Source organism: Anastrepha obliqua, chromosome 5, assembly GCF_027943255.1.
Source record: "Anastrepha obliqua isolate idAnaObli1 chromosome 5, idAnaObli1_1.0, whole genome shotgun sequence".
Lineage (NCBI taxonomy): Eukaryota > Metazoa > Arthropoda > Insecta > Diptera > Tephritidae > Anastrepha > Anastrepha obliqua.
In genome coordinates this window covers 17,816,411-17,842,216 of record NC_072896.1, presented here as the reverse complement: position 1 = coordinate 17,842,216, position 25,806 = coordinate 17,816,411, and the positions used below count along the sequence as shown (strand labels likewise).

At 35.7% G+C, this 25,806-nt stretch overlaps 6 protein-coding genes and 1 pseudogene across 10 annotated transcripts; 6 read left to right on the top strand and 1 right to left on the bottom strand.

Annotated features, from left to right (window-relative positions):
• Nucleotides 1–2,049: 2,049 nt before the first annotated feature.
• LOC129249261 (zinc finger protein weckle-like) lies at nt 2,050–4,029 on the top strand (annotated as a pseudogene).
• Nucleotides 4,030–4,731: 702 nt separating this feature from the next.
• Nucleotides 4,732–7,297, top strand: LOC129249258 (zinc finger protein weckle-like). The gene is made up of 5 exons (XM_054888958.1): nt 4,732–4,822; nt 4,894–5,188; nt 5,251–6,192; nt 6,248–6,597; nt 6,670–7,297. The coding sequence occupies exons 2-5, from the start codon at nt 4,976–4,978 to the stop codon at nt 6,803–6,805; spliced, it is 1,641 nt and encodes a 546-aa protein (XP_054744933.1). The 5' UTR covers nt 4,732–4,822; nt 4,894–4,975; the 3' UTR covers nt 6,806–7,297.
• A 1,143-nt stretch (nt 7,298–8,440) lies between these two features.
• Nucleotides 8,441–10,539, top strand: LOC129249257 (zinc finger protein weckle-like). Of its 2 annotated transcripts, XM_054888957.1 has the most exons (5): nt 8,441–8,557; nt 8,623–8,859; nt 8,916–9,839; nt 9,911–10,260; nt 10,328–10,539. In XM_054888957.1, exons 2-5 carry the CDS (start codon nt 8,638–8,640, stop codon nt 10,473–10,475), a joined length of 1,644 nt encoding a protein of 547 aa, XP_054744932.1. In that variant the 5' UTR covers nt 8,441–8,557; nt 8,623–8,637; the 3' UTR covers nt 10,476–10,539. The 2 variants fall into 2 exon arrangements, with proteins under 2 accessions (XP_054744932.1, XP_054744931.1); XM_054888956.1 differs by having other exon boundaries at nt 8,441–8,859.
• Nucleotides 10,540–11,703: 1,164 nt separating this feature from the next.
• Nucleotides 11,704–13,670, top strand: LOC129249259 (zinc finger protein weckle-like). Its single transcript, XM_054888959.1, has 4 exons — nt 11,704–11,989; nt 12,044–12,985; nt 13,048–13,397; nt 13,455–13,670. The coding sequence occupies exons 1-4, from the start codon at nt 11,774–11,776 to the stop codon at nt 13,579–13,581; spliced, it is 1,635 nt and encodes a 544-aa protein (XP_054744934.1). The 5' UTR covers nt 11,704–11,773; the 3' UTR covers nt 13,582–13,670.
• A 2,038-nt stretch (nt 13,671–15,708) lies between these two features.
• LOC129249253 (zinc finger protein OZF-like) lies at nt 15,709–17,860 on the bottom strand. Of its 2 annotated transcripts, none has more exons than XM_054888948.1 (4): nt 17,574–17,684; nt 16,533–17,446; nt 16,120–16,472; nt 15,709–16,039 (listed from the first exon to the last, which is right to left on the bottom strand). In XM_054888948.1, exons 2-4 carry the CDS (start codon nt 17,403–17,405, stop codon nt 15,856–15,858), a joined length of 1,410 nt encoding a protein of 469 aa, XP_054744923.1. In that variant the 5' UTR covers nt 17,406–17,446; nt 17,574–17,684; the 3' UTR covers nt 15,709–15,855. The 2 variants fall into 2 exon arrangements, with proteins under 2 accessions (XP_054744923.1, XP_054744922.1); XM_054888947.1 differs by having other exon boundaries at nt 15,710–16,039; nt 16,533–17,507; nt 17,574–17,860.
• A 974-nt stretch (nt 17,861–18,834) lies between these two features.
• On the top strand, nt 18,835–20,871 carry LOC129249251 (zinc finger protein draculin-like). Of its 2 annotated transcripts, none has more exons than XM_054888943.1 (4): nt 18,835–19,062; nt 19,129–20,103; nt 20,164–20,516; nt 20,593–20,871. In XM_054888943.1, the coding sequence occupies exons 1-4, from the start codon at nt 18,877–18,879 to the stop codon at nt 20,807–20,809; spliced, it is 1,731 nt and encodes a 576-aa protein (XP_054744918.1). In that variant the 5' UTR covers nt 18,835–18,876; the 3' UTR covers nt 20,810–20,871. The 2 variants fall into 2 exon arrangements, with proteins under 2 accessions (XP_054744918.1, XP_054744919.1); XM_054888944.1 differs by having other exon boundaries at nt 18,952–19,062; nt 19,190–20,103.
• Nucleotides 20,872–22,277: 1,406 nt separating this feature from the next.
• LOC129249254 (zinc finger protein 112-like) lies at nt 22,278–24,427 on the top strand. 2 transcript variants are annotated; one of them, XM_054888950.1, is made up of 4 exons: nt 22,278–22,616; nt 22,681–23,625; nt 23,689–24,041; nt 24,110–24,231. In XM_054888950.1, exons 1-4 carry the CDS (start codon nt 22,440–22,442, stop codon nt 24,120–24,122), a joined length of 1,488 nt encoding a protein of 495 aa, XP_054744925.1. In that variant the 5' UTR covers nt 22,278–22,439; the 3' UTR covers nt 24,123–24,231. The 2 variants fall into 2 exon arrangements, with proteins under 2 accessions (XP_054744925.1, XP_054744924.1); XM_054888949.1 differs by having other exon boundaries at nt 22,311–22,616; nt 24,096–24,427.
• The last annotated feature ends 1,379 nt before the right edge of the window (nt 24,428–25,806 follow it).

The window sequence follows — 25,806 nt, the reverse complement described above, 5'->3', positions numbered from 1 at the left end:
AAATAATGAATTCGCCTTGTATCATTCTGAGCTGACAAACACATGGACACGGCGAAATAAAAAAAAACTCAGCTGATTTAACAACATCACCTTTAATAGGTTCGCCTTGGTAACAGTCTATCGGAAAATAATTTCGAGGCGAATGGGCGAGCTGAGCATGACTTCCTTAATAACAAGCAGCCTTCAGCTATGTCGATAGCAGAAAACAATTGCGATATTGACTGTTTCTTCGGTTATAGAAATTTGATTTCACTTCTCTGTCGCTTAAGTCTTTTTATTAACTATCCTATTTCAAATATACGAATACCCTAATTGGTATTTCTTCTCCTTAATTTCGTGACCTGCCTTGATTGTTGCTTTTTTTAATGTATTTTTTCTGTGAAAAACTCAAAATAGTTTCTTCAACGTATTAATATGGCAATCTTTCTTTATTACTTTATTACTTTCCTGGAAAGTAAGCAGGTGATTTTTATCTTTGGAGGATGGTTCCGTATGTAGACACCCACGCAAAGTCCGGGATTGTCATTCACTCGGAATTGGCCAGGACGATTCTTCTGCATATTTCTTTACCAGCGCCGCGACTATCGTCCTTCACTAACTCAACGGGGCTGCTACTATCTGCATCATCATCATTCTCTGTCTCATCAACTGCCCCAGTATGTTGTTGCTAAGCGAACTCGAAATTAAGCAAAATTCTTCGTATATGTACGGGAAATGGTTATGCAACAACAGGAAGAAAATGCATAAAATACAGGACCTTCACCAGCTATAGACATGAGAAGCAGCACAAGACGTTATTATTGACAACCCAGATGGTGATGGGGAGGTTATAATATATGAGAAGCACATTGTAGAATTAGAGGAACTAATGGAAGAAATACCGCAAGACGATGACTGTATTGTATATGAAAAACAATTGGTTGAGGAAGACCATCAACTAACCGAAGGAGATATTGAAATATTCACCATTCAAGAAGAAGAGCAGTTTGTCACGGAAGTCCCCTTATATGAGAAACAGGATTCACAGAAAGAAGTTCTTAATTTCCTTTCGAAACAACGGGTGGACACTCCGATATTCGGAAGATGTACAAAACGAAGAAGGTGCGAATGATACTGGAGCAGTAAAAAGTTATTTACTAACTTCCTTAGCCAGAGACAATGCCAATAGTTTACCATCTGTCGGAGAGGGTGAAGAAAATGTCGTTAAGAATGGATGAATTTGGAGGAAGAGTTCTGCCTGTAATGACAAATAGGGGAATAATGGAAATCCAAGTAGTTCACATTGATGGATCGATTCGATGTTGTAGCAGCATAAATATTCCCCATACTTACATACGGGGAATGCTGCTGGAGTGACAGTCTTTGGCCGGATATAACCCCGGGTCGTTTCGGTAACGTAGAACCGACTGTCGTGGAAACGATTCGATCGAAGTATTTGGTATCTAATCGGGACGATCAGACTTAAGCGTAGGGCAGGGTAGCAAACGGAGAAACTTTACAAACCGACAAATTCTATACATATTTTAATAAACAATGTGACAACAAAGAAGCAGTTGTTCTTGAATTTTCCAAAAAAAAGCAACAAACAAATATATTTCTCTACCAAAGCCACCTTGTATTAAGTCACCTTAGTGTTAACAGACCTTTATTCGGCTCCCAACGTATAAAGAGAATCAGCTGATGGGCTGACGTCACTTGGGATGTGTTTTTTCACAAAAACAAAGATTGTGCTGGTAATATATGAAAAAAATTAACCAATGATACTTCGTTGTCGTCTGAACAACGACTGATTGCACGGGTGTGAATATTTGTGAAATTATTATTCAAATTTCGGCTGACGTTGAGATTGTATTTATAAAAGTTATACGAAAAAAATCAATTCAATCTATACTCATGCTGCTTTGTTGCAATTGCCAAATCATCGTGTAGAATTTGGCAGACAATTTTCTTTTTCACCATAGTTAAATTTATCATCCTTGCAGAATTTGGTTGACGAATCTCCAAGTGACGTGCATCCAAAATTCGTCTCACAATCTTCTTTTTCACCATAGTCAAAATGCAAACCTGGTAAATTTATCATTCTGCACTTATCGATATTTTAACATACCGAGAAAATATTTGCTTCTCAAATGGGAAAAAGTTATAAACAATTGTAACAAATTGCTGGAATTCTCGAGTGAGTACACTTTGTTTTGTCCAATTAATGACATTTAACAGGAGTAATAAAGTAAGCTGAAAATAATAAAGTGTTGCAAACCCATTAATTAAGAAAAGACAATCGTACTTCAGACATTAATATGTCGAATATATCGTTAACTAAAACTGAACATTGGATAAATAACAGAATCAATCCTTTTATTGAGGAATGGAAAAGCTGGTGTCGTCTCTGCGCGAAAGCTAATGCTCAGTATATTAATGTTTTATCTCAACAATGCCACCAGTCAATACCTGCAAACATCAATTACACCTTCAACATTGCTTCTACAATAGAAGATTTTTTTCGGGTTCATGTAAGCTTATTGTTAAATATGAATATCACAAACAGCATTTAACTTTTCCTTTTTTTATACAGATCAAAGAAGACGAAAAACTATCACCATTGGTATGTACGGAGTGTTATCATGTAATAGCATCTTTCGTTAAATTTAGTGAAAATATAAAGAAAGTTCAACAATTGTACGATGATCTTCAGCATAGTGATGACAAAGCAAAACTAGATTTGCTGGCTCTATATGAAAAATATGGGTTATCTAAAGACGAAACCCTACTGGCAAAACCTAGCACCAAACTGCCGACAGAAGAAGTTTTTATTGCTGATTCGCCGATCACTAGTACAGCTCATTCATCGAAATTTGAGGTGAAAGATGAAAAACTATCTGGTGAACTGCCAACTGAGATATTTATTAGAGAGTTCGAAAATAAAGATGAATTCCAAGATCCATTTGTGAATTCTGGCCAGAAGAATTGCCCTCCAGCGCAGGAAGATGACAGTAGTACCGGAAGTGGGGATTTTAATATTCAAATGGATACTTCAGATGACGATGAACAAGAATTAAAAAATATTGCTGTAAACAGTGAAGGTATAGAATATGAAGGTTCTTCAGAAATCTCGAAGAAAAGTAAATATACTTGCAACATTTGCTCTCAGCGTTTTCAGCGTAGTGGTAACTACTCAGTTCATATGAAGAAAAAGCATGGTGTGGTTATATGCCCGCAATGCTCTAAATCATTCGATAGTGAATCAAGTTTAAGGCGTCATAAGAAAGATCATCGTCAGCTATTTCCCTGCCAACATTGCGATCGAAAATTCCAAAAGAAAGATTACGTGGCCCAACATGTAAAATTTGTACACGAGGATGAACGTCCATTTATTTGCGAAGCATGCGGCGATGCTCTTCGCTCTAAAGGACAGTTAAAGGAACACATGTTGACACACACAGATTATTCTCCATTTGAGTGCAAAGAATGTGGAAAATGATTCAAGCACAAACAACGTTTGAAGGTAAGCCGAATTCAGAAATACCCAAACCTTGTATTAATTATAGCACTATTTCTAGAGACACATGCAGACACATGGGGAAAAACATATTTGTACAGAATGTGGCAAACAACTAAGTACGCGATCTACACTCAATAGTCATTTATTGGTGCATTCCGATAAAATGCCCCACAAGTGTGAACATTGTGGCCGGCTATTCAAGCGTGCCAAAACGCTTAAAAGTCATTTAATTACACATACTGGCCTTAGACCATATTCTTGTGACTTTTGTGACAAAACATTTTCAACTGGTCCGAGCTGTCGTTTTCACCAAAAGACTATGCATCCTGTGGAGTTAGTTGCGCTAGAGGCGTCTGGGGTAAAAACATATACAAAAAATATACCCAACTTGGACGTATTAAAGGTGGTGTAAGTAGATGACCTAATGCGATATTTTTAACTAATGTTTTGTTATTATTATGTATTAGTATAAACGAATAGTAAAGTAATTAAGTGGTTTACTAAAGCAACCAAGCTTTATTGCCATTAACTTCTGATTTTTATTTAACAATTGATTTGAATAAAAATATAACAAAATTTATACATATTTTAGTAAGTAAAGGGACAAAAAAGAAGCAATTGTTCTTGAATTTTCAAAAAAAAAAAAAACAAATATATTTCTCTACCAGAGCCACCTTGTATTGATTCACCTTGGTGTTATGCTTTTTTCTCCAACAATAGATAAACTCGACTTGAAAATCGTACATTTATCCGTGGTGAAAGATTTTTAGAGGTTTATTATTTAGCAGACCTTTATTCGGCTCTCAGCGAATTGACAGAATCAGCTGATGGGCTGACGTCACTTGGGATGTGTTTGCACAAAAAACAAAGATTGTGCTGGTAATATATGAAAAAATCAACCAATGCTACTTCGTTACCGTCTGAACAACGACTGATTGCACGGGTCGGGATATTTGTGAATTTATTGTTCAAATTTCGGCTGACGTTAAGATTGTATTAAAGATATACGAAAAAAATCAATTCAATCTATACTCATGCTGCTTTGTTGCCATTGCCAAATGATGGTGCAGAATTTGGCAAACAATTTTCTTTTTCATCATAGTTAAATTTAGTTTTTAAACGTGGCAGCCAAAATTCCCCTCACAATCTTCTTTTTCACCATAGTTAAAAAGCAAACCTGGTAATTTATCATCCTTGCACTTATCGATATTTTAACATACCGAGAAAATATTTGCTTCTCAAATGGGAAAAAGTTATAAACAATTGTAACAAATTGCTGAAATGCAGGTATATTTCAGTATGTATTCATATTAAAATTCTCGAGTGAGTCCACTTTGTTTTGTCCAATAAACGACATTTAACAGGAGTAATAAAGTAAACCGAAAACAATTAAGTGTTGCAGAAACAGAGTGAAGCCATATAAATTTGAGCCAAACCAATTAATTAAGAAAAGGCAATCGTACCTCAGACATTAATATGTCGAATATATCGTTAACTAAAACTGAACATTGGATAAATAACAGAAGCAATCCTTTTATTGAGGAATGGAGAAGCTGGTGTCGTCTCTGCGCGAAAGCTAATGCTCAATACATTAATGTTTTATCTCAACAATGCCACCAGTCAATACCTGCAAACATCAATTACACCTTCAACATTGCTTCTACAATAGAAGATTTTTTTCGGGTTCATGTGAGCTTATTGTTAAATACGAATATCACAAGCAGCATTTAACTTTTCCTTTTTTTAAACAGATCAAAGAAGACGAAAAACTATCACCATTGGTATGTACGGAGTGTTTTCATGTAATAGCATCTTTCGTCAAATTTAGTGAAAATATAAAAAAAGTTCAACAATTGTACGATGATCTTCAGCATAGTGATGACAAAGCAAAACTAGATTTGCTGGCTCTATATGAAAAATATGGGTTATCTAAAGACGAAACCCTACTTGCAAAACCGAACGCCAAACTGCCGGTAGAAGAAGTTTTTATTGCTGATTCGCCGATCACTAGTACAGCTCATTCATCGAAATTTGAGGTGAAAGATGAAAAACTATCTGATGAACTGCCAACTGAGGTATTTATTAGAGAGTTCGAAAAGAAAGATGAATTCCAAGATCCATTTGGCGAAGAAGTTGTGAATTCTGGCCAGAAGAATTGCCCTCCAGCGCAGGAAGATGACAGTAGTACCGGAAGTGGGGATTTTAATATTAAAATGGATACTTCAGATGACGATGAACAAGAATTAAAAAATATTGCTGTAAACAGTGAAAGTATGGAATCTGAAGATTCTTCAGAAATCTCGAAAGAAAGTAAATATACTTGCAACATTTGCTCTCAGCGTTTTCAGCGTAGTGGTAACTACTCAGTTCATATGAAGAAAAAGCATGGTGTGGTTATATGCCCGCAATGCTCTAAATCATTCGATAGTGAATCAAGTTTAAGGCGTCATATGAAAGATCATCGTCAGCTATTTCCCTGCCAACATTGCGATCGAAAATTCCAAACGAAAGAATACGTGGCCCAACATGTAAAATTTGTACACGAGGATGAGCGTCCATTTATTTGCGAAGCATGCGGCGATGCTGTTCGCACTAAAGGACAGTTAAAGGAACACATGTTGACACACACAGATTATTCTCCTTTTGAGTGCAAAGAATGTGGAAAATGCTTCAAGCAAAAACAACGTTTGAAGGTAAGAAGAATTCAGAAATACCCAAACATTGTATTAATTATAGCGCTATTTCCAGAGACACATGCAGATACATGGGGACAAACATATTTGCACAGAATGTGGCAAACAACTAAGTACGCGAGCTACACTCAATAGTCATTTATTGGTGCATTCCGATAAAATGCCCCACAAATGTGATTATTGTGGCCGGCTATTCAAGCGTGCCAAAACGCTTAAAAACCATTTAATTGCACATACTGGCCTTAGACCATATTCTTGTGACTTTTGTGACAAAACATTTTCAACTGGTCCGAGCTGTCGTTTTCACAAAAAGACTATGCATCCAGTGGAGTTAGCTGCGCTAGAGGCGTCTGGGGTAAAAACATATACAAAAAATATACCCAACTTGGACGTATTAAAGGCGGTGTAAGTAGATGATCTAATGCGATATTTTTAACTAAATGTTTTGTTATTATTATGATGGTTTTTATACTTTAGCTCTCGGACGGCAGAAAATCTCACACCGCTGGCATCGAAACAAAACGGCTATGCAAACTTCGATAAGAAAAGAGATATTTCAACTGAAGATGTAAACTCAAAAATAACAGAAACTACCAATGCAAACGTTATATAAGTGAAATGCTACAAATATTTTGTACTTAAAAGAAATCGCATTTCTGACTACTATATTTAAATTTTAAACGCAAAGCAAAAGCATGAAATTGAAATAATTTGTTCGTGATACCTTGAACAATGCTCATCAGCACTGGAGACGCAACTTATCAAAAGATAGTATTTTTCGGTGTAAAAATTTTAATACGAGCTTTTACAGATAACGCATTTTTGAACTCGAAACATTTTCAGAAGAAAAAGGCACCAATGGCAAAGCAACGTTATAAAAATGCAAGTTTCTGCCAATAAAAACCTTCAAACAGTAGTATTTTTTGTCAAACCCTATTATGTGAATATTTCGCACACATAAAATTGAAAAAATAATAAAATCAGGTGGAAAAAGGAATAATTAAATTAAAAAAATTACTATTTGTTTGAAATTTTTTACTGAAAAGTTAATGAACAAAGCATGTGTACATTAAAAGTAGTTTTTTCAGATTTGTTTTAGTAATTTTAAGAAGTATAAAAAATAGAATAGAATTAAAAATAAAACATACGTGTAAGTAGATATGAGAATAACGTAAAATAAATATAAAACAATATAAATATATTGGCGTTTGTCAAGAATAAATAATGCATGGGTGTACGCATTTTGGAAAGTTTTTACCCCATATTTTACCCACATTATGTACGGCCGACGGTTTTCGAAAGCAGGAATAGGGCTTGTTCCAAGAATGATAGAATAAGAGGTTATGCTGCGACGTCATCACTTATGAACAAGCAAACAAAAGGAAGTGAAATTACATGTTGCTGAAGAGGCATCATTTATCCCTTTAGTGGTGTGGTGAGGTATGCCCCAGCATTCGTATTTTATTTTATACGGGCGATGAATTATGTTTTCTTATTAAAAAATATTAAATCAGCATAAAAAAATGTAGTTTTACAATTTGGTATGTATATAAAATAATAAGCATGGAATATGCCCTTAAAGTAACTGTTAGTCACCACACCAACGTCTGGTTAAAGGGACAGCGAGTTAATGAATTACAACTGAATTTATTTTATTTCGTGCTCACGTTCTCACTCGCTCCAAAGGACTCGCTCCAGCAGCAATCTCTATCCAAAGGATGATAGATTGACGGGTTTGCTATTTAGCTATGGTGAAAAAGAAAATTGTGAGGGGAACTTTGATGGTCACGTCACTTGTGGATTCGGCAGCCGAATTCTGCACGATCATTTCAATGGTAAAAATATTTTTAAAGGTGTACTACATAGCAGACCATTGTTCGGCTCTGAGATGATTTGACAGATGACGTCACTTGGGAAGTGTTTAACAAAATTGAAGTCTGGTATTGAAAAAATCTATAAAGTCAATGCTCATACCATAGGTTTGTTCACGAATACGGTGAATACAAATGTGCAAAGCTGCAAATTGCAAATTGCAAAATGCGGCCAACCAGTTGTCGAAATCGCGAAGAATAAAGTAGCGGTTTTCGAAAGATCTCACCTTTAATATTCTGTGACTGTGGAAGAATAAAAACCGATATTTCGCAATCGATTAAGACGTAAATTGCTGTTACACGAGTATATTACTTCATATCGAATCATACAACTATCGATGTTTCATTGTATCGAGGAATTTGTGTTTCACCTCAGATGCAACAAAGTTAGTAAACATTTTAAGTACTTTTCTTGCCAATCTTTTAAAAATATATTTGTGAATATGCAGATAAATAGAAAAACTTTGTAAAATCAAAAACAAACATTTTTTCATGTAATCCCTGTACGCACGGTGTTATCTAGAATCTCTCAACAATCAAAGTGTTTTACGGTTTTCAGAGCTAGTTCATTATTATGGCAGATTTACGCTTAAATGAGCAAGAACTTTGTGGTATAGGAGCAGTGGACTTCACAGCTCAGGAATGGAAAAGTTGGTGTCGCCTGTGTGCTAGAGCTGATACACAATATATTAATGTCATTTCCGGACAGTGTCAGCAACTTGTGCCAAAAACTAATGAATACAGTAGTAGTAGTTGTAGTATTGCCCCTGTCATAGAGGATTTCTTTCGGATTCAGGTAGGAAAACAAATAACACATACCAGAACTCAATATCTTATATCAATATTTTGCAGATTAAAGAGGATGAAAAACTCTCGCAGCTGGTTTGTATAGAATGTTACCAACTGGTAAATTCCTTGATAAGGTTTAGAGAGCGAGTAAATAAAGTTCAGCAAATGTACGACGATCTACAAAATCATGTATACATAGGCAAACTTAACTCAAAAGCTTTGTTTGAAAAATATGACTTAATTGAAAATGCACCATTTTTTCCACCTAATGACAGTAAACTGCCTGTTGAAGAAATTTTCATTGCTGATTTGCCTGTCACAACTATATCACAATCATCAGGAAATGATGTAAAAAGTGAAAAGAAATCGGATGAAGTGCAAACGGATATATTTTTACAAGAGTACACAAAGAAGGGAGAATTTATTGATCCGATCGGTGATGAAAAAGGTAGTTCTGACAAAGATTATTCTCCGATAGCCCATGACGAAGATACTAGCGATAATGAAGATAGTGATATAGAGTTAGAGTCTAAAAATAACGAATCGGAAAAGGTTACACAAAAATCAGAGGACTCCTCGAATGTACACAATCAGGACCTGGAATGTAGCTATTATTGCAAAATTTGCTCTCAAAGTTTTCAACGTATCAGGCACTATACTCTTCATATGAAAACGAGACATGGAGACATAATATGTCCCCAGTGTCCGAAATCATTCAAAAACGCATTAAAATTAAGGCAACATATGAAAGACCACCCAAGAACGTTTTCCTGTTTACATTGCGATAAAAAATTCGAAACAAAAGTAAGTTTAGCAAAACATATAAGATGTACACATGAAGATGAGCAACCACTTATTTGTGAAGTATGTGGGGTGACTTTACGCACGAAAAAACAACTCAGAGAACATATGTTGCAACACACTGATTATTCGCCATTTGAATGCAAAGTTTGCGGTACTTGTTTCAAAGTAAAAAGTCGTCTGAAGGTAATACTTTGAACATTTAATATGTATGTATATTCAATAATAATTGAAATTATTTTAAAATAATTTTCTAGAGGCACATGCAAATACATGGAGACAAGCATATTTGCCCTGAATGTGGTAAACAACTGAGTACGCGAGCTACGCTCAAAAGTCATTTGTTGGTGCATTCCGATAAGATGTCACATAAATGTGACTATTGTGGCCGGTTGTTTAAACGCGCAAATACACTGAAAAACCACTTAATTGCCCACACGGATCTCAGACCTTATTCATGTGACTTTTGTGATAAACGGTTTTCAACTGGGCCTAGTTGTCGTTTTCACAAAAGAACAATGCATCCAAAGGAACTAGCTGAACTAGAAGCATCGGGTGCTAAAGCATATACCAAAAATATACCTACTTTGAACGTACTAAAGGCGGTGTAAGTAAAGCAGGAAAAAGCTTAATTATGAGAATTATAATAAAATTTATATTTTAATTAACTAAAGGTCAAGGGCAGGTACAAATTTCAAGCCTCTAGCATCAAAACAGAATGGTTTTGCACATTTCGACAAGGAAGTACAAATTAAACCCGAAGATGTGAACTCAAATCCAACAAAATATTATAAATCAGATTTATTATATGTTAAACATTAAAACATTTCAATTACTTCCCATTAAATTAAAAAAAGTAATAAATACAAATTGAAATAACGTAGGAAAAAAGCGAATACGATGTTTTCGTTCGACTTAATACGCCTTGGGTGAAGCTAGAGCTCTTCTGATATCAATTGCCTATCCAAAGCGAATTGAGTACCATAGGTGGCGCCTTGCCAAAACAGTTACTTTATTTTCACATTAATTTTGACAAGATGGCAAGGTCCATTTCCAATGCAAAACAAACGAAAGGAGGAGAATTTGCATGTTTGTTAAAATTCAGTGAATGGCTTGGTAATATTGTGAGTTTTTAGATCTAAACTAAACAAACTAATGAAAACGAAGTGCCGTGTGGTAAATTGTGAAAGCATAAATTAATATAAAACCTCCAAATACAATTTGTTTGCGTTTTTATGTGGAAGACGCCGTGGCAAGAAAGTATGTGTATGTGCGTATAATTTCTTATGTTTGGTTATTTTCATTGCTTTCGCCTATTCTTCCTCTTCACAAACAAGTAACTCCCTTTCCTTTTGTTTGTTTATTCATGGGTTCATACGACACGGCTAATTCGAAAGGCACAATCTTGTATTCTATTAAGTGCCTGAATTCGAAGACATGGCAAAGAGTGTAAGTTAATATTCCTTATATTTTTTGTGTCAATACATAAGTGTATTAATTAGTTTAAAAAACAATTTTCTTATCAAAATTTGCCAATTGCTTCTGGGGCAACGCTCATAAATTTTGTCGTTTCTTCCCATTTGAAAGTTCACGGCTGTGAAGTTAGTACTAGCAGCAATTTGCGCAATTGAATTAACTATTACTTCCCTAGGACTATAGCTTTTCTTCACATTGTTAATAATAAATAAAAAACCCAAATCACTAAAACATTCAACCAAACCTATGAAGAAAAACCTTTCTAAACAGTCTTGACAACTGATTGCCAATTTTGCAGCTAATCTGTCAGATGTGAACGGGTAGAATAATTTTTGTGGATTTATTGCCAATCCTAAGAGGATATGTACATTTACTTTTAGACACGGAAGAATTAAGGAAATATTTAGAGAATATTTCATAATAACTAATTAAGAGGGAGGAATTTGGCTGATTAGGTCGAAGATGAGGATAATCTGCTTATATGTAAACCTATTAACACCATGGCAAGTTAAATTCTATTACTACGTACAATCGATATCGATAAATCGATCAGTTTTCTAGGTTTTGTCGCTTGCACACAAATACAAGGGAATAGTAAACAATTAGTAAAAACATAATCATAATCATAATCATAGAAATTTGTAATGTCGGATACAAATTTATATGTAGCAGAGCCATCTGTAAATTGCACGGAAATCTTTTTGGATGAGAAATGGAAGGGTTGGTGTCGTCTTTGTGCGAAAGCTGATGGCCAATACATCAATATTATATCGGGACAGTGTTTACAACAGATTAATGAAAATGGAATTAATTACGATAAGAATATGGCCCATGTAATAGGAACGTTTTTTCGGGTCCATGTAAGCAAAATAAATATTGTGTGAAATTATTTAACTATTAAATTTTGTTCATAGATTGAAGAGGATGATAAATTGTCGCAGGTAATTTGCGCCGAGTGTTGCGGAAGTGTAACAAACCTCATACAATTTAGTGAGCGCGTAAATAAGGTCCAACAAATGTACAATGAACTACAGAATTTTGCAGGCAAAGAAAAACCAGATTTACATTTGTTATTTGTGAAGCATGGAATCCTAAAAGATGAATCATTAATTCCACAATGTAGGACTGCCCTTCCAGTTGAAGAAATTTTCGTTGCCGATTTAGCGAGTCTAGACGTGGGTGATGTCCAAAGTATTAATGTAAAACCTGATAAAGTATCGACTCAACTCCAGGGAGAGTCGTTATTACAAAACGAAGACAAGAAAGATGGGTTTCATGATCCGATCGCTGATGATGAGGGAAATTTCTACCAAAATCCTTATAATTCGTCGGAAGAAGAAGGCAGTAGTGGCAGTGAAAATAAATGTAATAATAAAGATGCTTCAGAATTCGAAAACCGAATGATCCGAAATAATAGGAGTAGAAAAATATCAAAAAAGTGCCCTGAGATCTCTGAAGTTGTCGGAATGATAAATGACCACTCTTGCAGCATTTGCTCACAGAGATTTCAACGTCGAAGTACCTACTCTACGCACTTGAAGAAGAAACATGGAGTAATCATTTGCTCCCAATGTCCTAGTTCTTTCAAAAGTGAATCGAATCTGAAACGTCATATGAATGATCACCAAAAGTTTTTTAGTTGTATACATTGCGATGAAAAATTCGAAAAAAAGGGATCTATGAGCAACCATATAAGGAATGAACATAAGTCTTATCAGCCATTTGTCTGTGAAGCATGTGGTGAAGCATTACGTACAAAGAAGCAACTGAAGCAGCATATGTTAATTCACTCAGATTATACGCCCTATAAATGTAAAGAATGTGAGAAGAGCTTCAAAGAGAAATACCGACTGAAGGTAATAAAATATTAAACACAAATTATGTGTAATGATCAAATCGAAAAAAATTTATATTTCAGAGACATTTGGAAATACATGGAGACAAACACATTTGCACAGAATGTGGGAAACAACTAAGTTGCCGGGCTACATTAAATATGCATATGCTAGTGCATTCCGATAAAATGCCCCACAAATGTGATTATTGTGGACGAACATTTAAGCGTGCCAAAACTCTTAAATATCACCTAATTGCCCATACTGGTCTTAGACCATATTCATGCGACTTTTGTGAAAAAACATTTTCCACCGGTTCAAGTTGTCGTTTTCACAAAAAGACCATGCATCCATCGGAATTAGCTGCACTGGAGGCTTCAGGAGCAAAGACATATACGAAAAATGTACCAAACTTGGATGTACTGAGAGCGGTGTAAGTAGTATATACGTCAAGTAGCGTCGTTTAATTAAAATGTGCCATTTTATACAGAGCGCGAACGGGGGAAAATTTTATGCCTCTGGCATCCAAACAAAAGGGTTACGTAAATTTAAAATATACAAGGGAAATCCAATCAGACGAAGTAAAACCCACTGACGCTGTGATAATGGATAAATAGTAAACTAAATATTAAGAAAAAACTTATATAAGAAAACAATGAAGTATAAATATCTAAATTAATATTACAGAACTTCAATTTTTATTTAATGACCACTTTTTTTTTTATTTGTTATAGAATGGGTGAAATAACCCCTGCATGCGATAAATCTGTTAATAGAATTTTAAATTTACAATTTAGGTTACAACTTGAATATAAACTGGTCAGCGGAACTTTGGAAAATTAGCAGTTAGTAAATATGTGGTTAATGGTAAACTAGCTACGCTTACTTTATTGCACCTCTGGCTGTTGTAGCTCCTTAAAACCATTTGCTCAGAATTTACATTTAACGGTGAAGCCAGGGGACGGTCTGTTTCGATGGGGTGGGACTAAAAGGAAGGGGAGTGTTATGTACATACATCTATATAATTGGCGCTTACACCATTCTTAGATGTCTGGCCGAGCTCCTCCTCTTATTTGTGATGTGCGTCTTGAGGTTGTTTCACAAATGGAGGGACCTACAGTTTTAAGCCGACTTAAAAAAATTAATATGAAAATGAGGTGGTTTGTGAAGGGCCTTAAGGTCATTTATGTTCCCTACTCATCATACTAGCTCATCAAAAACCGGCTCCCTTAATAAACATAAGAATTGTTGTTGTTGTATCAGCAAAACCATTTCCCATACATGTACGCGGGAGTGCTGTTGGAGTTACAGTCTTTGGCCGGATATATAGTAAATCCGGGTAGCTCCGGTAACGTAGAACCGATTGTCGGGGCAACGATAAGAATTATTGTTGTTGTTGTTGTAGCAGCATAAACATTCCCCATACTTACATACGGTGAATGCTGCTGGAGTGACAGTCCTTGGCCGGTCGTTTCGGTAACGTAGAACCGACTGTCGTGGGAACGAAGACATTATTGTCTTAAGAATTATTGTCTTAAAGGGTGCTTCATGTTGAGTATGAGCCAATTTACACGATGACTTCATCCTGGGTTTTTCTTTTGCATTCTTTTTTAAAGAAGCCTTCGAAAATCTTCGTGCATTTACACAACGACTTTTTGCGATCACTTTTATTAGATAAAACTTAATATTTATATTTTGTTCACGGATCTTTAATGACATTATTTAAATTTCAATCGGGTTCTAAAAGTTGGAAGTCCTGATGGTTTATCCACTGTTGAACAATTTTTCGGGTAACCGTCTTGCTGAAATATAACCTCATCTGTTGGATATGCGCTTAGGTCAACAAAATTCGGCAAATTTGGTCTTTAAGATACTCAATTAATTTTCTTTTTTCATTATCCTCGTACCAATGGACCAATATGCCAACACATGAAGCAGCCCCACACTGATGGGCGTTTTAATTTTTGTGCGTCTTTTTTGATGCTTTAGCTACTTTATGAGCCAATGATCTCTGTCCGAAAGTAGATTGGGGCGCCTTTTCATAACCTTTAGTGCCTTTATATTCCATCATTTAAGAAGTTTGTTGGCAAAGTTCCAAGCGTTGTGTTACTTCCCTTGATGAGCGACCATTATCAGTCAATGAAACAATTTCATTTTCAACCTGTTTATCAATCTTCATCATTTCGAATAATATATGCAGAGAACGTTAAAATAAATAATATATATATTTAACGTTCTCTGTATATGTATGTAGGTATATTGTTGCGAACGGAGAAACTTCGCGATCCGACTGGCAACAATAGCGAGCGTATGAGATACTAATGGTGCTCACACTCACCAACGTATACGTACGTCCGTAGCAGCTGACACGATGGAACTTATGAGAGCCCTATTTAAATGAATTCCCCCACCGTTCCGTTCCGTAGTACCGTAAATCGTTGACGTGGAATTTTGGAAATTTCCGTAGAAACAAACAAACAGTACACCCTCAAACCGACTCATCTAACCCCTCTCTCCCTCTGAACCCAACCTGTCGAAACAGCATGTTTCCTGGGCCTATCCCTAGATGAGCTAGACGAAGACGACCGATGATATGCTTACACAGACAGGGCTACCTATGCTGTTAAAACAACGACAACAACAACAACAAACAGTACATTTCGAAATCATTTACATAATAAACTTAGAAATTTTTTATTAAAATAACTTAAAAACAATGTTGAAAATAGCTAATTTTAGCTAATTGAACATTTTGCAGTTGCAGTATTGTGTAAATATGCAACTAAAAGAACGCAGTTGTTTTCTACGGAATAAGTTTTGCTCAATTTTGTGTATCCTAAGGCCAGCGGAAAGGAATTACGATACGTTGTGCACCATAATTGTCTGCACACTCATTTACAACTCGCTCTTGTGGCATCTGTTTGAAGTAACCAGTTCAGTGGGTCTATGCTAGTCGAAGAATTAGAATGTTTTGTGAAGCCTGTGCAATCAAATGGAATCTTCGGTTTCCTACCCAAAGAAAAATTACCGCTCTGCTTGCAAACCACTGGAGTAAGATTTTCAGCCGATCGTGTCCTGAGAAATTGAAGTTTAATTTGCATGATGATTTCTAGCTTTATACAATTTAATTTTTTCAGATTTTATTTTTAACTTACACTGTCTTCAATACAGTCAATGTGGGAATATTTTTTGTGTAAGTATTTTCGCCTGAAGCTTCCAACACAGCCAATTCGTTTGGATGTGATTTTCTTTTGTGGGTACGACAATTGGAAGCTGCCGCAAAGGTTCGTTCACAGAAATCACAGGAATATGGTTTTAGACCGGTATGGAGTATTAAATGAAGTTTTAGCGTTTTTGCTCTCTTAAAAGCCTTCCCACAGTAGTCGCACTTGTGGCGCATAACATCAGAATGTACCAGCATGTGACGGTTTAAAGTTATGCGCGAATTCAGTTGTAAGCCACATTCGCTGCAGATGTGTTTATTGGAACTGTGTATCTCCATGTGTTTCTGTAAATAAATTGACATTAATAATAATTTTTAAAGTATTAATACAAGACGGTTTCTTACTTTCAGTTGCGCCCGGTTTTTGAATCTTTTTTTACATACTTCGCACTCAAAAGGCGCCAAGCCGGTATGCGTAAGCATGTGATCTCGTAGAGTGGCTTTTGTACGAGCACCTTCGCCGCATTCTTCGCAAATAAATGGGCGAATATCTTCATGTACTAGTTTTATATGTGTGGATACATAATCTTTTGCCTGAAATTTTCGATCACACAGTGGACATGGAAATATTCGCGTTTCCGCCAGTGGCCGATGTGTTTTAATGTGACGATTAAGTCTGGATTTAGATGGGAAGGCTTTAGCACATTGAGGGCATGTCAAAGGATCTAATTCATATATGATGCCATGTCTTTTCTTCATATGCGAACTATAATTGCTAAGTCTTTGGAAATGCATTGAACAATCGCTACAAAAGTATTTCTGTTCCTTTGAATCTTCCTCAGAGATACACAACCTTTTTTTGAGCTTTTTATTGTGCTTATTCGCACTAAGTCGATTAGGAAATTGTTCATTTAACTCGCTTTGGTCTACTTTTATGTTCTTTTCTTCATTCTGTTTTTCTCCTGAGTTAAAACTTTCTATGTCACTACCGACATTTTCATTGCCATCACCAAGGGGATCTTGATATTCACTCTTGTATTCGAACTTATTGCAAAATACTCCATTTCGGACTTCATCCGATATTATTTCACTCTTCACAATACTATCTAGTGATTCTTTAACTATTATATTGGGCTCAATTGAAATGTTTTCAACTTTTGATTTTATATCCGATAAATTAAATATAAATAACTCATTCCCAAGCAAATTGTAATTCTCTCGAAACACTTTCAAATCCAGAGTTTTTCTGTTCACAGAACGTTGAATAGCATCATACATGTTTTGCACATTTTTTACATGCTCCGAAAATTTAACCAAGGCTGAAATCAACGAAAAACATTGTGTACAAAGCCAATGGGATAGATCTCCGTCCTCTTCAATCTAAATAAATAGTAAGTGACATACAAGTACAGATGTTTTTAATTAGATATTTGTTTAAACACCTACCCGAACTTGAAAGAACTGCTCTATGAAATCCCTAAATTTAATGCTATTAAAATCTAAGTTCATAAGCTGTGATTTTGAATCCATTTCTGACAATACGTTGATGTTTCGAGAATTTTCTGTAGCACAGAGGCGACACCAAAACTTCCATTCATCACTGGTTCTACACATCTCGAAGGTTTTCGACATGGAAAAAACTTGGCTCTAAACTTTTGTCTATTTACAAATTTCTGTCTCAACAAAGTAAATTAAGCAGCTGTAAAGCAAGCGATAGTATAATCGATAAGATGAGAACCTTTACCTATCGGGGATTTTTCAACTATCGAAACGTATAGCGCTACCTTGGCCTGTGTATGTATTTAGGAATAACGGTCCTTTTCTCAATAACTGATTAGCAGATGTCTAAAACAAGTAATATCTGTTGATGTCAGTTAAATAAATAATAAATAATTGGCGCGTACACTTCTGTTAGGTGTTTGGCCGAGCTCCTCCTCCTATTTGTGGCGTGCGTATTGATGTTGTTCCACAAATGGAGGGACCTACAGTTTCAAGCCGACTCCGAATGGCAGATATTTTTATGAGGAGCTTTTTCATTGCAGAAATACACTCGGAGGTTTGCCATTGCCTGCCGAGGGGCGACCGCTATTCGAAAAATATTTTTTATTAATTTTGCTTTCACCGAGATTCGAACCAACGACCTCTCTGTGAATTCCGAATGGTAATCACGCACCAACCCATTCGGCTACGGCGGCCGCCAGTTAACTTCTGATAAATTACAATAACTGACTTAATGTTTGCCACATCCATGCATTTTTGATTGAGGTAGTAATTTTTCAAAATAATGCTATTAAATTTTCAGGTTAAATGCTTCACTTATTAAGAAATAAATAAATGTTTTCAATGATTCGTATGGTGCTCACACTCACAAACATAAACATACTTTCCGTACCAGCTGACACAAATAAACTAATAAGAGCCACTTGTAGATGAAAAATCACCACCGTTTCGTTCCGTAGTATCGTTCTGGTTCTGCTCAACACTGTATGTAATTTATCAGAAGTTAACTGACATCAACAGATATTAATTTTTTTAGACATCTGCTAATCAGTTATTGAGAAAAAGACCGTTATTCCTAAATACATACACAGGCCAAGGTAGCGCTATACGTTTCGATAGTTGAAAAATCCCCGATAGGTAAAGGTTCTCATCTTATCGATTATACTATCGCTTGCTTTACAGCTGCTTAATTTACTTTGTTGAGACAGAAATTTGTAAATAGACAAAAGTTTAGAGCCAAGTTTTTGCCATGTCGAAAACCTTCGAGATGTGTAGAACCAGTGATGAATGGAAGTTTTGGTGTCGCCTCTGTGCTACAGAAAATTCTCGAAACATCAACGTATTGTCAGAAATGGATTCAAAATCACAGCTTATGAACTTAGATTTTAATAGCATTAAATTTAGGGATTTCATAGAGCAGTTCTTTCAAGTTCGGGTAGGTGTTTAAACAAATATCTAATTAAAAACATCTGTACTTGTATGTCATTTACTTTTTATTTAGATTGAAGAGGACGGAGATCTATCCCATTGGCTTTGTACACAATGTTTTTCGTTGATTTCAGCCTTGGTTAAATTTTCGGAGCATGTAAAAAATGTGCAAAACATGTATGATGCTATTCAACGTTCTGTGAACAGAAAAACTCTGGATTTGAAAGTGTTTCGAGAGAATTACAATTTGCTTGGGAATGAGTTATTTATATTTAATTTATCGGATATAAAATCAAAAGTTGAAAACATTTCAATTGAGCCCAATATAATAGTTAAAGAATCACTAGATAGTATTGTGAAGAGTGAAATAATATCGGATGAAGTCCGAAATGGAGTATTTTGCAATAAGTTCGAATACAAGAGTGAATATCAAGATCCCCTTGGTGATGGCAATGAAAATGTCGGTAGTGACATAGAAAGTGTTAACTCAGGAGAAAAACAGAATGAAGAAAAGAACATAAAAATAGACCAAAGTGAATTAAATGAACAATTTCCTAATCGACTTAGTGCGAATAAGCACAATAAAAAGCTCAAAAAAAGGTTGTGTATCTCTGAGGAAGATTCAAAGGAACAGAAAAACTTCTGTGGCGATTGCTCAATGCATTTCCGAAGATTTGGTAATTATCGTAAACATATGGAAAAAAAACACGGGAAAGTTGAAAAATTACAAGCCTTTACATGTCCTCAATGTGCTAAACCCTTCCAATCGAGATTCAGACTTAAGCGTCACATAAAAACACATCGGCCACTGGCAGATACGCGAATATTTCCATGTCCACTGTGTGATCGAAAATTTCAGGCAAAAGATTATGTATCCACACATATAAAACTAGTACATGAAGATATTCGCCCATTTATTTGCGAAGAATGCGGCGAAGGTGCTCGTACAAAAGCCACTCTACGAGATCACATGCTTACGCATACCGACTTGGCGCCTTTTGAGTGCGAAGTATGTAAAAAAAGCTTCAAAAACCAGGCGCGACTAAAAGTAAGAAACCGTCTTGTATAAATACTTGAAAAATTAATATTAATGTCAATTTATTTACAGAAACACATGGAGATACACAGTTCCAATAAACACATCTGCAGCGAATGTGGCTTACAACTGAATTCGCGCATAACTTTAAACCGTCACATGCTGGTACATTCTGATGTTATGCGCCACAAGTGCGACTACTGTGGGAAGGCTTTTAAGAGAGCCAAAACGCTAAAAATTCATTTAATACTCCATACCGGTCTAAAACCATATTCCTGTGATTTCTGTGAGCGAACCTTTGCGACAGGTTCCAATTGTCGTGCTCACAAAAGAAAATCACATCCAAACGAATTTGCTGTGTTGGAAGCTTCAGGCGAAAAGACTTACACAAAAAATATTCCCAAATTGACTGTATTGAAGACAGTGTAAGTTAAAAATAAAATCTGAAAAAATTAAATTGTTACATCTAGGAATCATGCAAATTAAATTTCAATTTCTCAGGACACGATCGGCTGAAAATCTTACTCCAGTAGTTTGCAAGCAGAGCGGTAATTTTTCATTGGGTAGGAAACCGAAGATTCCATTTGATTGCACAGGTCGCACAAAACATTCCAACTCTTCGACTAAGATAGATAGACCCGCCGAACTGGTTACTTCAAACAGATGTCACAACAGCGAGTTGTGGAATAGGAACATTACAACATCTTCGTTTGAGTAAAATAGAAAATTTACAAATTTATAGTATTGAAAAATAAATTAAATTAATACAATACAATTTAAGTTCATGCTTCTTATTTGTAAATATGAGAAACCTCCTTCAAGATTGTTTTTAGAGATATAATTTCAGACAAATTGTAAATTTTGTCATTTTAAAATTATGCGTTAATTTAATCTAAGAATTCCACTATACCACCAAATATTGTCTCCTTTAATTGAACTTTGTATTTGAATTTTACAATAATGTACAGGCTGTTTCGGCAAGGTGAGACCAAGGAAAGAGAAGTGTTCGATGAATAGGTTTAGTGGGCATGTGAAGGCATAATTAGTGCCTCGCGGGGTGCGTTCATGTCAGTGTAATTTCTGGATATGTAGGAGTGTAACCTTTATTTTTCTTTTCGTTGTGAATGAACGAATTATTAAAAATCACGACATTTTACAACTGTCATTCGCAAAAAAAGCTTTGATAATTTTGCTTTTGTTTGTAGTCTATTGAAGATTGAGAACAAATTTAAACACTACTTAATAAAGTGCTTCATATTAAGAAAATATGCTCAATATATGTAATTCAGTGCTAAATATTTCATTTAAGTAATGTAAAATCTCCTCCGGTTTTATATTAATAATAGGCATAAACTAATTCTAATAGTCTTGCAAATTACTATTTAATTCTTTGGATTTTTTGCACTCTATAGCCGCAATTTGTAATGGCTTGAAGTCCACTATGGACATTGAACCACAAATCACAGAAAGTTTTTTTTCTAGTAGTGGTCGTTCATCAGCAGGCAATGTTAAATCGCCGAGCGCATTTCCGCTATTAAAGGGTTTTTCCGGAAAATAAAACAATACGAATTGGTAACAGGTCGTAGGAAAATAATCCATACAATAAGTATTTCAACTAAAAAGAAAATGCAGAAATTTTGCAAATGCATTTTGTATTTTCAGCCTCCCCTCACATACCTGAGCTTGTCCATAGGTAAATTTTTCTCGACAATGACTAAAATTATTATTTATAATTATTTGTACATTTAGTGGATCGTGATTATTTGTTATGGTGCCGTATATATATATATATATGCACCCAAATAAGTGTGTAAATATCCTGCAAGGGAGGGAACTATATACTTTCACCGTGTTCCTTCTATTTTTTTCTTTGGTTGTAAAAATATGAAAAAAATAAAGTAGTGGTTTTCGGAAGATACCACCTTCTGTACACCTTCACCCTATACTGACTGCAATTGTTTGTGCAGACCTTTATTCTATATATCCGCAAAAATTAATTTTTTTGCCGCTGTATTTCTCTGGAAAATTTAAAGACGGCAACACTGACGGAATAAATAATAGAAGTCACGTTTCAGTTGTAAAAATTGGGAAAAAATAAAGTAGCGGTTTTCGGAAGGTACCACCTTCAGTATTTTGTGCACCCTGAGCCTGTAATGACTTCAATGTTTGTGCAAACCTTTATGCATATATCCGAAACAATTAATTTTTTTTCCAGGGAAATAGAAAATCAAAGACGGCAACACTGACAGTTCTTTAAGTGATTCCTAAACGTGACTTATATTATTTATTCTGATAAACTGTAAATAGAGATTGATGTGGAATTTTGTCTGATCTGGAATACCTTCGAGATGTCCAGAAGCGGTTACTCAAATGATGATTGGAAGTCTTGGTGTCGCCTCTGTGCTAAAGAGGATACACAAAATATTGATGTATTATCGGGAGAGAATATAACACTAACGCCCGCAATCTCTTCTAGAAAGCACAGCAAATTTCTTGCCATCATAGAGGAATTCTTTCAAGTTTACGTAAATATTTAACATACATATCGAAGTTAAAAACTAAGCAATCAATTTTATGTTATTTATTTAGATTGAACAAAATGACGATCTTCCCCATTTGCTTTGTGTACAATGTTTATCATTGGTTTCAGCCTTGGTTAAATTTTCGGAGCGTGTAAAAACTGTGCAAGATATGTACGATGCTATTCAATATGCAGACCGAAAAACATTGGATTTGAGAGGGATTCGAGAAAAATTTAATGTGTTCGAGGACGAATTATTTATGTTTAATCTCTCGGAAACAAAATCAACTGTTGAAAATGTATTAGATGAGGATATAAATGTGCTAAGATCATTAGATGATATTGTGAAAAGTGAAATAATGTCGGATGAAGTACAAAGTGGAGTACTTTGCAATGAGATTGAATGCAGGAATGAATTTCAAGATCCTTTTGTTGATGTAGTTGAAAACATTGGCAGCGAAGTAGAAAGCGTTATTTCTACAAACAGCAGTAAACCAGACATTTATATTAAGGTAGATGAAGACGAGACGATGGATAACCTTAATGAACAACACATTTCTTACAACAACAGATTACTTAGCTCTAAGGAAGAATCAACGGAAGACGAATACTTCTGTGCCGACTGTTCGAGTCAGTTCCAACGCCTGAGCAATTATCGTACACATTTGAAGAAAAAACATGGAAGAGATTTGGAACCCGTGAAATGTCCTGAATGTCCTAAATCCTTCGTGGGTAAACAGAAACTAGATCTCCATATAAAATCACATCGGCCACTGTCGGAGAGGTGTATATTTCCATGCCCAGAATGTGACCAAAAATTTCAACACAAAGCTTCTGTGTCCACACATATAAAGCATGTGCACGAAGATATTCGCCCATTTATTTGTGAAGAATGTGGAGAAGGTGCCCGAACAAAAGCTAGACTACGGATGCATATGCTCGTACACAGCGACCTTGCGCCTTTTAAATGTGATGTATGTGAGAAAGCTTTTAAAGATAAGAAGCATCTAAAGGTAAGAAACAAATATAATATAAATTAAGGCGTAAAATGATGTTCAGTAAAACATTATTTATAGAATCATATGGAGATACATAGTTCCAGTAAATACACCTGTAGTGATTGTGGCTTGCAGCTAAACTCACGCGTAACCTTACGTCAACATATGATTGTACATTCTGATATTACCCCCCACAAATGTGATTATTGTGGGAGTGCTTTCAAACGTGCTAAGAGTCTGAAGAGTCATTTAATACTCCACAGCGGTCTCAGGCCATATCCTTGTGAATTCTGTGAAAAGACGTTTACTAGTAGAACGAGTAGTCGTTCTCACATGAAAAGAATACATCCTGATCAATTCGCTGCTTTAGAGGCTTCTGGTGAAAAAGCTTACACGAAAGATGTACCAAAGTTGGCCGTATTAAAGACAGTGTAAGTAAAAAATTTTACCTAAAAAATGCTTTAGTAAATTGAGCTATCTTCCAGAATGCAATCAACAGAACTCGATCTTAAACCAGTTGTTCAAAAACGACGCGCTAATTTTCCATTGGATAAAAAACCAAAGACTCACTTGATTGAGGCACCAACCGGTGCTACCACAACAGCCGTTAAGAATAGATGCTTCGGAAAAAAAGAAGGTGCCAACTTATCAACGAGGAGTGGCATTCCATCGTGATTGGCGTTACAGAAACATTTTCTTCTAATTTGCGATGCACATTTTTTACTTGGTTGTTACAGCCTAAATTGGATGCATGTAGACCGAGTCAAAGCATTATTATAAGAGATGAAATAAATTAAATTATTAAGGAACATTTAAATTGCGGTTGCTAGTAATCAAAGAGAATCACAGTTCCTGTAAGCACATCAGCATGAAGTGTATCTACTCGTCATATGCTTGTAATGCTGAAATGAGCATATTTATGGATATATATAATTGGCGCGCACACCCTTTATTTGGAGTTTTGCTAATCTCCTCCTATTTGTGATGTGCGTCTTAATGTTGTTCCACAAATGGAGGTACCTACAGTTTTAAGCCGACTCCGAACGGCAGATGAATTTTGTAAGAGACTTTTTCAGAAATACACTCGAAGGTTTGTCATTGCCTGCCTAGAAGCGACACGGCCATTAGAACAATTTTTCATTTGAAAAAGTTTAGCCAAAATCTGACTCTTCATATTGCTTAATTTGGTGACCTGGGCAAAAGCCGCAGTATCATTAAGCCTGGCATAAGTATTTTTTGCTATCTTCACAAGCTCCCATAAAACCTTCCCCAGCTGGGAAGTAATTTGAAAATCTTCCCTTTCAAGGACTAGAGGTGCACAAGGCTCAACACCTTATCAGGCTTAACAGAAGACTTTGGGAATCGATCCCTTCTTGACAACTGAGGTATATTTATTTTTGGTCAAAGATCGATTTATGACTTTAATTATAATCAATCATATTATCATTTTCAACCAGTACCGGTTGTTACTTTTAGGAAAGAAAATAGTAAGTACCTCTTTGCGAGATAACTTTTTAACTAATTTAAGTTTGTTGATCTCATTTTCCTTCTTCCTTCTATCAGAAAATTTGTGATCCTTAGAAGTGTGGACGCATTGCCGAGAGAGGCTGCGTCCTCGACATTAATAAAACCCGAGCCGCTCCCCTTGCTATGGGACAACACACCAGAAGTGAAGATAAATTGAAGATTGCGATCATGAGAAAACAGCCTTTACAATCGGAGATGAGGCTATTCAGATTATGCAACGTGCCAGCAACCTTTAAGCGCCTGATGGAGCATATGTTGAGGCGACTCCACTGGAAAATGTTTTTGGTCTATCTGGTTGGCATCTGAAAAACGTGGAAGAAGTCGTTCAGCGCATTGCCTCCACGAGATTATGATGGAATCCAAAGAAAGGCGCCTTGTGCGAAAGTTTCCTAGGACTGTGAACGTATTACTGTCGTTTTGTTCCAGGATTCGCAAATGTTGCTTGGAGTCTCCACAATCTCACTAAGAAGTGCGTTTTTATATGGCACAAAGAACAAGAAATAGCATAGACCTTGAAATAGCAACTGAACATATTTTTACTGCGCCTATGTCGCAAATAATTTCCTTCTCATTCAAACTTAATTCTACGCTAAAACCAATAAATAAAGAATATTAAACTTCCTCATTTTCCTCTTCCATATTGTACTTGATTAGGTAGTGAGCATCAGA

What these genes read in the sequence shown, in the direction of transcription:
- LOC129249253 (XM_054888947.1), bottom strand. Translation starts at nt 17,759, where the DNA reads ATGTCGAAAACCTTCGAGATGTGTAGAACCAGTGATGAATGGAAGTTT. An exon ending in AAAACCGGGCGCAACTGAAA is followed by an intron (nt 16,473 to 16,532) that starts GTAAGAAACCGT and finishes ATTTATTTACAG; the next exon opens with AAACACATGGAGATACACAG. An exon ending in TTGACTGTATTGAAGACAGT is followed by an intron (nt 16,040 to 16,119) that starts GTAAGTTAAAAA and finishes TCAATTTCTCAG; the next exon opens with GACACGATCGGCTGAAAATC.
- LOC129249257 (XM_054888957.1), top strand. Translation starts at nt 8,638, where the DNA reads ATGGCAGATTTACGCTTAAATGAGCAAGAACTTTGTGGTATAGGAGCA. An exon ending in AGGATTTCTTTCGGATTCAG is followed by an intron (nt 8,860 to 8,915) that starts GTAGGAAAACAA and finishes AATATTTTGCAG; the next exon opens with ATTAAAGAGGATGAAAAACT. An exon ending in TTGAACGTACTAAAGGCGGT is followed by an intron (nt 10,261 to 10,327) that starts GTAAGTAAAGCA and finishes AATTAACTAAAG; the next exon opens with GTCAAGGGCAGGTACAAATT.
- LOC129249258 (XM_054888958.1), top strand. Translation starts at nt 4,976, where the DNA reads ATGTCGAATATATCGTTAACTAAAACTGAACATTGGATAAATAACAGA. An exon ending in AGCAAAAACAACGTTTGAAG is followed by an intron (nt 6,193 to 6,247) that starts GTAAGAAGAATT and finishes CGCTATTTCCAG; the next exon opens with AGACACATGCAGATACATGG. An exon ending in TTGGACGTATTAAAGGCGGT is followed by an intron (nt 6,598 to 6,669) that starts GTAAGTAGATGA and finishes TTTATACTTTAG; the next exon opens with CTCTCGGACGGCAGAAAATC.
- LOC129249254 (XM_054888949.1), top strand. Translation starts at nt 22,440, where the DNA reads ATGTCCAGAAGCGGTTACTCAAATGATGATTGGAAGTCTTGGTGTCGC. An exon ending in AGGAATTCTTTCAAGTTTAC is followed by an intron (nt 22,617 to 22,680) that starts GTAAATATTTAA and finishes TTATTTATTTAG; the next exon opens with ATTGAACAAAATGACGATCT. An exon ending in AAGATAAGAAGCATCTAAAG is followed by an intron (nt 23,626 to 23,688) that starts GTAAGAAACAAA and finishes CATTATTTATAG; the next exon opens with AATCATATGGAGATACATAG.
- LOC129249251 (XM_054888943.1), top strand. Translation starts at nt 18,877, where the DNA reads ATGTCGAAAACCTTCGAGATGTGTAGAACCAGTGATGAATGGAAGTTT. An exon ending in AAAACCAGGCGCGACTAAAA is followed by an intron (nt 20,104 to 20,163) that starts GTAAGAAACCGT and finishes ATTTATTTACAG; the next exon opens with AAACACATGGAGATACACAG. An exon ending in TTGACTGTATTGAAGACAGT is followed by an intron (nt 20,517 to 20,592) that starts GTAAGTTAAAAA and finishes TCAATTTCTCAG; the next exon opens with GACACGATCGGCTGAAAATC.
- LOC129249259 (XM_054888959.1), top strand. Translation starts at nt 11,774, where the DNA reads ATGTCGGATACAAATTTATATGTAGCAGAGCCATCTGTAAATTGCACG. An exon ending in AAGAGAAATACCGACTGAAG is followed by an intron (nt 12,986 to 13,047) that starts GTAATAAAATAT and finishes TTTATATTTCAG; the next exon opens with AGACATTTGGAAATACATGG. An exon ending in TTGGATGTACTGAGAGCGGT is followed by an intron (nt 13,398 to 13,454) that starts GTAAGTAGTATA and finishes CATTTTATACAG; the next exon opens with AGCGCGAACGGGGGAAAATT.